Source organism: Chenopodium album, chromosome 11 (genome assembly GCF_948465745.1).
Source record: "Chenopodium album chromosome 11, dcCheAlbu1.1, whole genome shotgun sequence".
Lineage (NCBI taxonomy): Eukaryota > Viridiplantae > Streptophyta > Magnoliopsida > Caryophyllales > Amaranthaceae > Chenopodium > Chenopodium album.
The window spans coordinates 26,628,916-26,643,840 of NC_137844.1; the positions used below are offsets into that span (position 1 = coordinate 26,628,916).

General features: G+C 35.9%; 2 protein-coding genes across 2 annotated transcripts; one reads left to right on the top strand and one right to left on the bottom strand.

The window, feature by feature from the left end:
• The first annotated feature begins 681 nt into the window (after positions 1-681).
• Positions 682-1,785, top strand: LOC145568766 (histidine-containing phosphotransfer protein 4-like). Its single transcript, XM_081628176.1, has 5 exons — positions 682-881; positions 1,094-1,162; positions 1,438-1,509; positions 1,594-1,666; positions 1,756-1,785. The coding sequence occupies exons 1-5, from the start codon at positions 751-753 to the stop codon at positions 1,783-1,785; spliced, it is 375 nt and encodes a 124-aa protein (XP_081484302.1). The 5' UTR covers positions 682-750.
• Positions 1,786-4,849: 3,064 nt separating this feature from the next.
• Positions 4,850-5,989, bottom strand: LOC145566489 (protein FAR1-RELATED SEQUENCE 7-like). The gene has a single exon (XM_081625895.1). The coding sequence runs from the start codon at positions 5,987-5,989 to the stop codon at positions 4,850-4,852; it is 1,140 nt and encodes a 379-aa protein (XP_081482021.1).
• Positions 5,990-14,925: the final 8,936 nt, after the last annotated feature.

Genomic DNA, 14,925 nt, shown 5'->3' on the forward strand with positions numbered 1-14,925 from the left:
AGTAAAACTTGCAACAATGGGTGCATGATATAGATAATACAATTGAAAAACCTTAAAAACCATCGAATGGGTGTCTTAGGTCCTCAACTAAAGAAATTTTAGTAGTTAATTAATCTCTTAAGGATAACCTACTCTCTCTCTCTCTCTTTTTTTTATTTTTTATTTTTTATTTTTTTTATTTTTATTTTTAAGGATAGATTTGTTTTTCGCTTGTGTGATAAATTATTTTATTAATTTAATAGTTTTTTTTAATTTAATATAATTGTTAAGGATAGATGAAAGATGAAGATTTTGACACACTAGCATATGATGAATTAAAGATTTGATAAAAAAAATATTGAAATTGGGAGATAAAGATAAAAAAAAACCAGAAATAAAATGTGTAGAAGGAAGGGGACCGGAAGGAAAAGGAAAAAGATGTGAAAGAGGGAAAGAGAGCATTAATATGTTTTCTATTATAATATATAATAATATAATTCAAATATGTTGTGACAATGTTATTTATTTAATCGAAGTAAAGCCTTACTTAAGGGGTCTTTCCACTTTTTCCTATTATTAGTCAACTAACAATACCGCTTTTAAATTTTTAACTTATTCTTGATCTAACAAATCATATAATGAAAAATGAATTTGAAATAAATGGTATCATAATAAATTTCAATTTATGGATTTATGAACAAAATTAGACTCGCTTAGATTTTAAACAATTCTATGCGCTTTACCATAAGATATTAAGTATCCAGTTCTAACATGCAGGGGATTGTGGATGAATTCTTTTTACAAGTGGAGTCGCTAGAAGATACTCAGCCTAATTTTGTCGAGAATATCATTACTGCATACTTTCCTTCGTCAGTAGCCTACATGAATGATTTGGAACTCATGTAATTAAAAATTGTTTCTTATTTATGCTTTCTTGTCTTTCTTATTTATGCTTTCTTGTATTTCTTTTAATTTTTGCAAATATTGCCTAATCATATTATTTCATATACTCCATCCTTTTGTATGTATTGGTTTTTGAATTTTTAATGGATATATTTTTCAAATATTAATGTACATTTGTTATCATTATTATTATTATTTTTTTTTTTTGCAGAAACTCCAGATCATTAGATCTTGTAAATGTGAAACGTTTGATTCTAAAATTGAAAGGAGGCAGTGCTACGTAAGTGGCAACTTATTAATTATACTTTCAAACTTATGCATTTCTTATAGCGTGCCTTTAACTTTTATTCACCCCATTTCCTAAATATTTGGTTCCATTACGATTTAAAATGTTACAAATTCACAAAATAATTGGTTATTTTCTAAATCATGTAGAGACGAACTTATTATAAATGATGAAGCTTATTCAAGTGTAATCTATTATTTAGAGACTTAAGAAAATTATTATTCTATTGTTTGTAATCACTATAAGACAAATTACTTTCTTATATGCAGTATGGGAAAGGCAAAGTTTAACACGATCATTGAAGAGATGTTCGACATTTTCAGGGCAAAAAGATTTGATAGGTTATAGTCTAATTTAACCTTACTTTTAAATTTATCAAAACAATGAAGAATATTATAGCTCTTAACAAAGCATTTTTCTGTTAGATTATATGCTGCATTTGTGAGAGTTAAGCAGGGGCATGAAGCTCTAAAGATGCACCTTGAACCTTATGTTGAGGTTATTTTCAACGTCCTTTACAAAATTTAACTTATTTGTATTGTTGTTGACTGAATGTGCACTTATCAACTTATCGTTATGTGTTTTAGTTATTACGTTTGCTGAGAGAATGTCCTTAAGATGAGGCATTAGACAATCATGCAGATGTCGAAAGCGTTGACAACAAGGATGATATACGCGACTATGGCTCGCATATATGAAGCATCTGAACTAGAGAAGTTTTAATAATGAAAGAATATTTTCCATTGATGTTTTTTTCTAATTAATTAAGTTAAGAACTATGTGATATGTAAGTTAGTTTTCGTTGTTTTCTATGGGGATTGTTGAATAGTTTTTAATTTATGATACTTAGTTATGAAATCCTTTTATGAACTTAGATTTAATTTATGTTTCTTCATATTAAACATGTAATACCTTAATATATATTGGAATATTTTTTTATGGTTTTAATTGCATTTTGATACACTTTTGTCTTACATGCAAAAATAAGGGCAATTTGGGAAGAATACAAGTATATCTCCTAATTTGTAAATCAAGTATCAAATACACATTAAATGTATAACCAATGTAAATTCTCTCTCTCTCTCTATAGAGATTTTTGAGAAAATATATATTTTAAATTAGTTTAATCGATATTATGATTCACAAAAGCAATAGATGATAAATGTTTGTTAAAATATTGATATTTTTCAAACGTTTTGTTATAAAAGAGATTAATTGGGGCACCTTGATAATGTGATTGAAGCATATGCTTTTCAATCATTTAGTTACGAAAAGTATGTATGTATATATATATATATATATATATATATTTATCAAAATCGCCCACAAATTAGGAATGAATTTACGTTCTTACCCCTACTCAAAATCCTAAACTCTTTCTCTCTTTCACTCTCTAACATCACCTCTTTCTCTCTCCTCACTTAAAACCTCTCAAGAAAACTTAAAATCACCACCACCACCAACCAACACCACTATTGCCGCCGCTACTGCCGCAAAACAACATTCACCACCTTAAATCACCACCACCACCGCACATTGCAACCACCACCACAAGGTCCACCACTTCAATATCGCCACCACCACCGCCCATAACTGCCGAGAATGCCACGGTCGAGGAACGCAGCAAGCGCGAGGGAGGAGGACGCAGCCCGGGAGGAGCAGGTATATTTTTTTTCGCCAGAAAAGTACACAAACCGCCCTGTCTGGGCGATTCAACCGTGGTACAACCGCCCAAGTTAGACGGTTTGACCGTGATCAAACCGCCCAGGCAATACGGTTTAACCGTGGTCAAACCGCCCATCGTATACGGTTTGAGCATGGTTCAACCGTATAGTTTGGGCGATTTGACCATGGTCAAACTGTATTTCCTGGGCGGTTTGTCCATGGTCAAACCGTATTGCCTGGGTGAAACCGTCTAACTTGGGCGGTTTACGTAATTAAAAAAAATTAATTTAATTATATATTTATTTTGCATATTAATAAAATTATATATTTGTTTATTTTAAGTGCATATTAATTAGAAATATGTTTAGGAAATCAAATAATGTAATTGTTTATTATTAGTGAATATTAATTAGATTTATGTTTAGGAAATCAAATAATGTAATTGTTTATTTTAAGTGAATATTAATTATGTTTATGTTTAGGAAATCAAATAATGTAATTGTTTATTATTAGTGAATATTAATTAGATTTATGTTTAGGAAAATAAAATAATGTAATTGTTTATTTTAAGTGATTATAAATTATATTTATGTTTAGGAAAATAAAATAATGTAATTTTTTATTATTAGTGAATATTAATTAGATTTATAGAATTGAGTATTAAGTATTTGTATTACATTTTTTTATTAAATAATAGCCACAAACCATTAGAAGGCTAAATATCGAGTTCACACGTGTCGAAGGATCGGGTCCTCGACATACTCGATCTCGTGGTGTTGATGCTTCTGTTAGGAGGGAGAGGGCAGCTTCTCGCACGGCGGATGATGTCCTGGATTGGCCTTCGGATGCTCAGCACGAGCTAGATCAGGTCATGGATGATTATGATTCTGATCATGATGACACGGAAGATGCCACGACTTCCGAGAGTGGGCGAGGAGGATTCGAGCACGGGGAGTCGTCGTCTGGGATTTTCGTGAGGAAAGGTAGAGGAGGGAGGTTTGTGTGTTCTACGACTACGACTTCGAGCACCGGCCGTACTCGTAGGTCTCGTGGTTCTCGAGACTCGGATACGTCTTGGCTTGTTCAGGAGGCGATGCACTCATATGGGCCCGTGGCAGTGGACGAGGTACTCCATGGTAGCACAGTGATGCATGGATACACACCTATTCCATCTATGCCAGCACCGAAAAGCATAATGGCAGTGTTGAATAGGTTAGCGATCGGAAACAAGTCCTGAAACACTACCATCCAATGTTTACTTGTGCATCTCCCACCAGTCCATCTGATACGACGAACCTCGTTCTCCAGTTGATCAGCATAAATTTGAGAGTAAAAGTTAGGATGCACGACAACCTCGTTTGCAACCATAGTCCTGGCCAACATCCACTGCTCCTGGTCACCCAAAAAGAAATCTGCAACACATCGAAATCCGCAATTTCCGTCACCTATCAGGTCAAGCCAACCTTCCAAGAACGGCGACATGAATTTCGGAAACTGATCGACGTATAAAAAATCATCGATGTTCATCTGACTACCTGTAATAATGACCAGGAAAGTATTTTAGCATTATAAAAACCCGACAACGTCCGCACTAATTAAATCCCAAAAGAATTAATTAAATGTAAAACATATTAACAACAACAACAACAATAATAATAATAATAGCAAGTAATAATAATAATAATAATAATAATAATAATAATAATAATAATAATAGCAAGTAACAACAACAACAACAACAACAATAATAATAATAATAATAAAAATAATAATAATAATAACAATAATAATAATAATAATAAAGCATATACCAGAAGGCGTTTCCATATTTACTGATGATTGTGATCGACCACGTCCGAAGCTAGATGTAGAAGTAGCACGACCCCTACTTCGGCCGCGACCTCGCCCACGACCACGACTACGACCGCCCGGAATATGCTCGAAGCCACTTGGATCACGCCTGGTAGATGAGGACCACTGTTGGCCTTGTGGTCGACCCCTGGTAGTCTCATTTATCTAGGGCTCTTCATAATCTACATCTTCAGGGTAAAGCTCCGCAAACAACACTCGGTTCACACTTCGCACAAAACTGGCATCACGAAGTAGTACCTCATTAACCAGGGATCTAAATTGTGTCGTGTCCTGTTCCAACTCATCCTCAAAGATAGGAATGTCAACACTGTCTCCAATGACTAGGGTTTTCCAAAAAAGATGGACCTGATCCAAATACAACCCCGTACCACCCTGAATCGAGGTGTGTATAGTACAAGCGCATGGGAGTCCGTGTGTCATCAACATCGCACAACCACAACGCTCGTACACATCATCAGATAACTCTCTCATCCTGTTCACCTCCTGCTTAAGAATTTTGAGAGCATGGAAGGAAACATAGCCACTGAGATTGTGCAAGGGCATTCCCCTATACTCCACTCCAATTCGTCGTCTGGAGTCCTCCAAATGATGACAAATTTGAATAAGCAAACCCTCAGTGCCGCGGTGTACATGGTTGAAGATAGAATCCATTGACCCTTTGGAACTTCCGAGCCACTGTTTAAGCACAGAATGTTCACTCTCCACCCTACACGTGTTCACGTTGCCAAAGTGCACCACCTTATTTGTCCAAGCCGGAATAAACTTGTTCTTGTGCACAAGCCAAGTTTTTTCCACATAATCCACAATGGTATGCTTTGACCTTCCCCAAGTATCCTTCATTTGTTGCAACTCAAATTCATATTCATCCTCAGTTGTTGCATTCATGATTTTTGACGACCTCCCATTCCTAAATTTCTCGGCAATCACCATGTCTTTCTTACACAAATGGTATACCTTGGCCAACACATCTTTGTTGATGTGCCACCTACATAGCAAGTGAGCTGTGTTTGGGAATATCTCTTTCACCGCCTTCATAAGTCCCAACTCTCGATCAGTTAGTATCACCTTAAGAGTCACTTCAAAACCTATATAGAACTTCAATTTCTCCAAGACCCACTTGTAACTCTCATAGGACTCTGTCTTCATTAAAGCATACGCGATCAAAAAGTTTTGATTTGTCGGTGTGATCCCAACAATCTCGAAAAACGGCATGTTGTATCTGTTTGTCTTGTAAGTGGAATCCATCCTTATGACATGTGGATATGTTCGTAACATATTCGCCATCTCTGGATGTGCCATAAAAGGCTTGGGTGAAAACACGTGTGTCGGGGTCAGCAGCTACCCAACTAACGTATTTACGCTCATTGGCCAAGTGAAGGAACTGGTTGACGACATCTCTCCCTTCACTAGCATCAACCCTAACACAACTTCTGAAATTGTAGACGTGTCTCATGTTAGGGTTCTCAGTGGGAAACACATCTTTCACTGCCGCCATTATGTGACTAGGTTTAGCACATGCTGAACTCATTTGACTAACCAATTGCTTCGCAGCCGGACTTAGAACACTCACTTGCCGATGACCCTCTCGATATACCATCATTGGGTGGTTATGCAAGCCATGCAAACCTGATGAAGGAATGATTTTCCACCCTTGATCGTCCACCATACATGTGACCTTGATACGAAATGGACACTTAACACCCTTTCTTTTCGTGTTATTCCGTACATCATTCTCCATATCTCTATCTTCGGTTGTGTTTCTATGGCCACGATCGCACTTAAGATACTTGACCGGTCGACCATCTCGTTGTTTCTTATACGAAGACTTTGTAAGGAAAAAGCCGTAACATATGGAAATGTTTTGTGCCCATTCAAATGCTTCTTCAAAAGTCGGGAAGATCATTGACGTTATAAAATATGAACTGTAGTCGATGCCATCGCTACCATAATTCGGCAGTGATGCCTATTAAACATCCCAACAAAGTATTTTTAAAATAATAATCAAAATAATAATAATCATAATCATAACAACAATAATAATCATAATCACAATCATAATCATAGTAATAGTAATAATAATAACAACAACAACAACAACAACAACAATAATAATAATAATAATAATAATAATAATAATAAAAACAATATTAATAAAAAAAAAAACAAACCGGGCAAACCGGGCGGTTTAACAAAAACAAAACCCACCAAAAATTCAATTTTGTCTTATTTAAAATGGTCAAACCGCCTGGACTACACGGTTTGACCGTGGTTGGACCGCCCGGTTTGACCACGGTCTAACCGCCCGGTTTGCCCGATTTGACCATGGTGAACCTTTTTTTTGGGCGGTTTGAGTTCCGGTGAAAATAAATTACCTCGCGAAGTGGATCCGGCGGAGTACACGGCCTGCCGCTATCACTGTCCGTCATGTTGGCGGTGGTGGCGACGGTGCAATGGTGGTGACGGGCGATGGTGGTTGTGTTAGGAGAGAGAGGAAGAAAAGGGTAATGTTGGAAGTTTACATAAAAATGTGGCCGATTTCAATAAAAATGTGGGTGTTGTTTAGCAGTCCACACACACACACACACACACACACACATATATATATATATATATATATATATATATATATATATATATGTATATATATGTAAAGACTTTAATGGGATAAATTAGATGAATTAGTAGAACAAGATCTCTTATATATTATAGGAAAAATTGCCAAAATAAATACAACCTTTGGCTCATTCTTTTTTATAATACAAGCTTTTGATTACTTTGTAATAATACAACCTTTAGGGGGTGTTCATTTTAAATAAGACAAAATTGAATTTTTGGTGGGTTTTGAGGAGGGAGAAGGGGAAGGGAAAATCCCCCCTTCCTCATCCCTACCACCAAAAACTCATCCGATCCTTTCCCCTTTCCTAAACTTACAATCTATCGAAAATTTGATTTTGTCTTGTTTAAAATGAACACTCCCTAAAGCTTGTATTATTACAAAATAATCCAAAAGTTGTATTATTAAAGAAGAACCGACCAAAAGTTGCATTATTTTTGGAAATTTTTACTATATTATAAGTTAGCTTAAAACCAAACCTAACACATCTATTGTGGTTTTACATGTTTTTCTAATAGTTTTAAACCCATCAAAACTCAAGAATACATAGAGAAATTTAGTAATACAATATACAGTATAAAACATGATTCATTTGGTGATAATAATAAATGGGATTTTTTGTGAAAAACTACCTTTTAAACTTCGAATTTTGCGAAAAACTACCCTAAAAACAAAATGTTGCAATTAACTACCTTATAAAGTACAAAATGTTGTAATTGACTACCTTCCACCGGAATAACGCATTTGACTTTTATTTTCCGGCGTTGACCATGTCACGTGACGGTCATGTGACCCTATAATGACTTAATTCCCCCCTTTTCCCCAAATTTTCCTGTTTACACCAACTATTTTCCTTAACAATACGATTAATCATATTTTATACGGCTTATTTGCAACCCCTTTGATTATTATATGGGTTGAATTGGTGTAAGGTGGGAAAATTTGGGGGGAAAAGGGGGTATTAAGTCATTAAAGGGTCACATGACCCTCACGTGACATGGTCAACGTCGGGAAATAAAAGTTAAATGTGTCATTCCGGTGGAAGGTAGTCAATTACAACATTTTATCTTTTATAAGGTAGTTAATTACAACATTTTGTTTTTAGAGTAGTTTTTCGCAAAATCTGGAATTTAAAAGGTAGTTTTTCACAAAATATTCTAATAAATAATACGTTTCCATACCGTAATTTGGGCTTTGAAAACTAGCCTGGTTGAAGAAAGTGTCACGCTGGTGCTTGAGTTGGGTGTAAGTCCCATGCTCCACCACCTTTCCATCCTTGATGGAGTCAAGGTTTTTATTAGTGTTAAGCCAATGAGCAACCACGAGGGTGGTTCGGCCTATCATGACTCGGTCCAAGGCTTCTTGGAAAAACTTCTTAGATTGCATGTCTAAAGCACTAGTATCTTCATAAGTAACAAAATAATTGGGTTTTAGAGTATTGCTCTTACTATAGTAATTCTTTGCTTTTGACCTCCTGACAATTGTACCCCCCCCCCCCCCTCTCTCTCTCCATATTTGGTTAAATATCCTTTTTTTTAAGGAGCTATGTGCAAATCAATAAATTAGGCTATTTTTTATTTTAGCTAAATCAAGATTAATAGGAAATAAATCAAGGATAAAAAATATATCAAGAAAGCCTTATGAAAGGGGAAAAAAAAAAAATCAAAAGGCAACCAATTTAAAACATGATTTGATAAATGGTGATTGTGTTCACACCAATTTTTGTTTAGGAGTCGGGGTTGGATCAATAGTGTGAGTCATTATGATCTATCCGAAAGGAATCAATAAATAAAAACATGAGTTATAAATGAATAATGTGTTCATACTAATCTTTGTTAGAGAGTTGGGTTGGATCATAGTTTGAGTCATATATAAGTATGAGTATGTGATTTTGTTTGGTTAAGGTTCATAATTAAAATGAAATAAATCAAGAAAGGATTATGTAGGAAAAAATAACTCAAAAATGATAAATGATCTGATGATTGTGCTCCCACAAAATTTTGTTAGGGAGTTGGATTGGATTAGTAGTCTCATCCATATATGAGTATGAGTTATCTAGATCGATTTGATTAGGTTGGAATAGTAGTCTGAGGCTTATTTGATTACCAGTTTACGCCCGTAAAATGTGGCGCATTATTGTTATTTGTTTAACAAATGACACTACTACCACTAACACCACTCTTCCCCACCCCCTTTAATTTTAAAAAAGAAAAGGAAATATTTTTTTTAAAAAAAGATTATAAATTGTAATAAAATTAAGTACACCAACTAAACTCATGAGCATTAGCAGCTTTAGAGGCTTCAACAACTTCATTCTCAGTGGCATCAACCTTACCAAGAACAATATTTTCCCTAGAGGATCCTGAATTAATTATAGGGTCTTAGCTAACAAGGGCCATATGTTTTGATAACATACTATAGGCTTCGTTCGAAATGCGCCTACGTTAAGCATATGTGAATATGCTTAAAACTCATACGAAGTGGGAATTGACATATACGATTAGGGACAAAGCAAAGTAGGGATCCGCCAACAAGTTTTTAAGAAACTTGTAAACCGTTCACGAATCATTTAAGGCAACCACGATTAAGGGACAACGAAAGACAACATCGATTGACCTGTGAAGGTTACACCCCATTCATAATCCATGAGATTACTAATTCCATATAGTTCAGAACAACGAAAAGAGCATCGAGGATGATGGTACGAAGTGAGTCATGGAGTTACATTCGCCCGTATTGGCCTCTACTCGATTCTTATTGTGAAAAGTATTTCCTACGATCTCAAAGGCATGCAAAAAAAGATTCAATTCGCTTCAAACTATTATTATGCTTACTTGGTTGAATATTAATAACATAAAATTCTAAAATATTGTGATCACTTCAGTTAACAACAAGATTAAAAAGGAACCTAGACCGGTCGTCCAAATTATCTTATTAGACGTGATTTTCAATTACATATTCCCTTTAACATGCAATATGTTGATCATTAAAAATAAAATTAACATTAATATTGGAAGAAATTTCACCATAATGTCATTAGTCAAAGCAAATAATAAACCTAATCATGATACTAGAAATATTAAAATAAAATAAGTAATTAAATTAATTAATTACTCACATTTTGCGCGCTCCTTTAATCATGAATAAATCGTTAGTAACTTCAATAAAAAATATAAATCAATTTGAAATTAAAATAATTAAAAGTAGAGTTGATTTGGTCCAAACCCTCAGTTAATTATACCTTTCACGCCTTGTTTAAGGACGGAACCTTGGGTCAAGTATGGAATCCTTGGAGTGTTTAGGGGAAGTACTGTGGAAGAATATGGAAGGCTAGAAATTAGGTTTAAGCAAGAGAGAGAAAGAAGAGAGAATGTTTTGATGTATAAGAGAGGAAGAGAGAATGATTTTTGTGCCCTGAATTGAAGAAATCAGCAGGGTATTTATACAGGAAATGAACAGGGGGACGCACGGAACCCTAGAAGAGATAAGAGCCACGAAAAAACCCTAATTGGGCACTATGACATGGTGTGTGTACCGTGACACGGTACTGTCTACCGTGGCACGGTACAGCACACCGTGTCGCGGTATACAGTTTGTCCAAAAATGCATCCAAATAAATTTTAGCTGTTGAGAAAAAACGCGGAAAAGACACGACCGTGACACGGTAAAATGCACCATGCCACGTCGGCATACACCGTGACGCGACGTTTTAGCTGTTGCACGGTAATTCCAGTTTTTATGTGTTTTTAAAACTATAATAAATTTTGATCCGTAACTTGGAATAAGGCATATAATATATCGTTGGAAAGATTATCAAGTCTAATTTCCAACTTAATTAGAATCGGGTAAAAATCGTTTGTATATTTTAAGATATGGCCATTTTAATGAAAGGATATCGGTTTTGGGCCGAGTTTAGTGTTTTGCTCATATCTTTTTCGTTTTAAATCAGAATTGGGCTTATGATATATCTTTGGTAAGCTTATTGAAAGGCCTATCCAAAAAAATATTAATTGGATCAAAATTATAGGTTCACAAAATCATTTTAGATCAGTTTTGCGGTGTGGACACAAAAAGAAGAAAATAAGTAATGGTTTGGGGAAATGGGCTAAGAATTGGGTTGGTTTATTGAATGGAAATATGGATTAAGAACTTCAAAGATTAAATACTCAACCCGATCAATAATGATGGTGAAAGGTTGTTCATTATCGGGTTTGGTTTTGAGGAGACATTTTTAGGTGTCTATAAAAGCCCCCACTTTGACTGAGTTTGTAGAAACATCAGTTTCGAAAACGATAGTTAAAGTAGTCGATAGGGACGAAGAATGATTTAAGATGTTTTACGATCCTAAATCACTCTTTATATGCCAATAACTACAGAAAATGTTAGCTCCACAAATAAAAGTGTAAATGGATAAAATCCGAATCTGACGCCAGTGTATCGGTGACGAATATGTTCGATAATATCTAACACTAGTGTACTGGTGGCAAATAAATTTGGTAGTATTCTATTCCTGAAGAAATCCACCAGATGAAGATTGTTGCGATATTTTCTATGCTTGAGGAATGCTAATAAATGATATAATCGCTGTCTTCTTCGCCTTGATTGGTGGCAACAACCGACAATTTTCCATGCCCGAGGAAAAGCTTGTCTGATGATGAGATTGCAAGTCTCTGTGTATCGAGAACCTTGCGCCGTGAATTGTCTTTGCTTTCAGAGATGATCACTAATGTTTAAAAAATGATGATGGTGTCCCCAAACGTGGGATGTTGATGGTTCGCTTATCACCGAACATGGGCTGTAAATGGTTCGCTTATCCCCGAACGTGGTCTGTAGTTGGTTCGATTGTCTCCGAACGTGGGATGTAGATGGTTCTCTTATCCCCGAACGTGGGCTGTAGACGGTTCGCTTATCCCTGAATGTGGGCTGTAGATGGTTCGCTTTTCCCCGAATGTGGGATGTAAATGGTTCGCTTGTCTTCGAACGAGGGCTGTGGATGGTTCGCTTATCCCCAAACGTGGGCTGTGGATGGTTCGCTTATCCCCGAATGTGGGCTGTAGATGAGACCTGCTAAATAAAATTTACCAAAGGACCTGTATAGACTGCGATTGACTTGATATGACATGACATGGTTATGACTTGTGATTTTGTGTATATGTGTATGATATGAGTGTGTGTGCAAACACAAGCAACCGACAATGCAAAAAGAAAAAAATTTCCGTCATTTTTATCATGAGTGGAGGGTACCGACTTTCTCTAGAAAAAGAAATACGTGAAAAATGAAGTTTTGTTTTTGAACTTCCCTCGATGAAAAAATTTTGAAAAAGTTTTTGAACTTCCTCTAAAGAAAAGACATGAAAAAGGGAAGAAATTTTGAACTTCCTCGTTGAGCAAGACAAAATGAATCGTATGGATTGAATTTCTTGTCTTGAAAATAATGTATGCATGATGCATGTTCTTAGGCCATGAGGCTAAGGACAATTACATCATGTGACACGATAGATGAATGAACTTAGGTCATGGAGCTAAGCATCATATATGGTGTAAAGAAACAATCCCTTTAACGTCACTTAGGTCTGGAAGCTAAGCACATATGAAGTGATTGTTGAGTATTGCATAATTAACGTTGCTTAGGTCAAGGAGCTAAGCATAATATTCTTTGTATGATTACAAATCATTGATATATAAATGTTTCTAAGCACATTATGCGATGCGTGAAACAATGAACATTGCTCAGGTCAGGAAGCTAAGCAAGAATACAATGTTTCTTCTAATGAATGTTGTCTTAAAAGATGCTGAAGCATGCGTAGTAAGGAAACAAGACTTCATGATAAAGGGTTCCTAAGGAAAATATGATATGGCTATGTATGTGTGAAAGAAGTGTGTGAATGTGATACTAAGGTGAGGCTGCAAAGGCTATGGTGATGGAAAGAGATGTGAGAAGAGTCGAGATGGTGAATCTTTAGGCTAGGTAAGCTAAGTGATGTGGGTTCAAGCCCCCAATTCTAGCTCTATATGGGTAGGGATAAGCATTGAAAATGACTCGATCATGTGTGGATATGAATGTGGCCGCACCTCATTGTGAGGTTACCTACATATCCATTAGGAATCAGACCGAACGTAGCTTTAACCGAACTTTGCACAAGTGTATGTACACCTCAAAGAGGTCTTTCAAGGGTTGTAATGTGGTTAAGCTAATGGTTTAAAGAAGAAAAGGGTAAAGGCTTAAGACCCAAGAGAAGCCCCCCAAGATATGCAATTGTGTTTTTGAAATTTGAACTTTGCAAGTTTCATTTTTTTGCTTTTTTTATTTTTTGCTTTGAATTTTTTTTTTCTATTTTTTTTTATTATTTCATTATTCATTCTTTTGAATCATTGTGGGCAATCTTGGATCATGCGGTCCATCACTCACTTAGAATTCATGTTTCTCAAGCACGGTACCAAGCACTTGATGAGAGACGCAATTCAAGACGCGTTCATATAAAAGACATTGGAACACTTGCCCTTAGACATTGTTTTATTTGATCATTCTTTTTTGAACTTGCTTTTGAATGTTACACAAATTGCACATCTTCTCAACCCAGGGTTAGGTGAACGTGGGTTGAAGAAATGAAGGTCAAACGTTTGACGAGGCTCAAAGTGGTTAATGAAGAAATGGAAAAGTGTGTTTTTGAATGGTTAATGGGAATAATGGGTTGCAAAGGTGCCTCAAGTCATTGGTGTACCTTGTGTTTAGTTCGGCGAATTTTTTTTTTAATGCGAAAAAATGATCAAGATGTAAAGGAAAAGAATGCTTAATTTATTGATGGAAGGGTGAACGAAACACAACAAACATATAGAAATTTAGGATGAAAAACTTGTGCTAGACATGAATGGGGAAAGGGAAATTAATAAAAAGAAGAAACCATGAAATCTCGCGCAAAGGGCTCCCCGTGCGCCTTATCTTCATTGCTGCTTGTCACGTCTTACCACCTGGAGGGACGAGAATTTTGTTGGCACCTACTAAGTCTTGAATGGGGTCCTTTAAACTCCAGCATTGTTCGGTAGAGTGACCCCTTCGTTGATGGTACTTGCAATGGGAATTGGGATTCCACTTGGCGCTCCTTTCTTTTGGTTTTGGCTCTGGAAATGGCCCAATAGGTGTGATCAAGCCTTGACCATAAAGGCGATCAAAGGCCGCATCATAAGTCATTCCTAAAGGAGTGTAAGTTCTCCTTTTCTTGTGTAATGGAGCATCAAGAGCTAACACTTTATTGTGATCGACGAAAGGAATGGTGTCCTTTGAACAAGTGTATTATTCCTATAGAGTGTTCGGAGCTATTAGAAAGCTAATTATTCAGTAATTCAAGTGATCGGAATGCCTAGGTGGAAACCGCTTCTGATTAGTAATATTAATGTATAATTAATATTACATCTTAATCTTAACTGAACCCTTCGTGTCACACCCAAGCAACTAACGATCCGACACAAAGAATTAATTCGAAAGGAATTAATGAGTCGCTCGAGTAATATGAATTTAGACGTCGCAAATCGAGCTAGAAGCGACGAGACCAAGCGTCGCAAGTCGAGTCGAATTAATAAAAGACGAGACGGTAAAATCAATAATTAA

Bases quoted from the DNA above. Each gene is read 5' to 3' on its own strand.
- LOC145568766 (XM_081628176.1), top strand. From the start codon at position 751: ATGCAGGGGATTGTGGATGAATTCTTTTTACAAGTGGAGTCGCTAGAA. The intron at 882-1,093 runs GTAATTAAAAAT...TTTTTTTTGCAG, and splicing joins ATGAATGATTTGGAACTCAT to AAACTCCAGATCATTAGATC. The intron at 1,667-1,755 runs GTTATTTTCAAC...TATGTGTTTTAG, and splicing joins ACCTTGAACCTTATGTTGAG to TTATTACGTTTGCTGAGAGA.
- LOC145566489 (XM_081625895.1), bottom strand. From the start codon at position 5,989: ATGGCGAATATGTTACGAACATATCCACATGTCATAAGGATGGATTCC.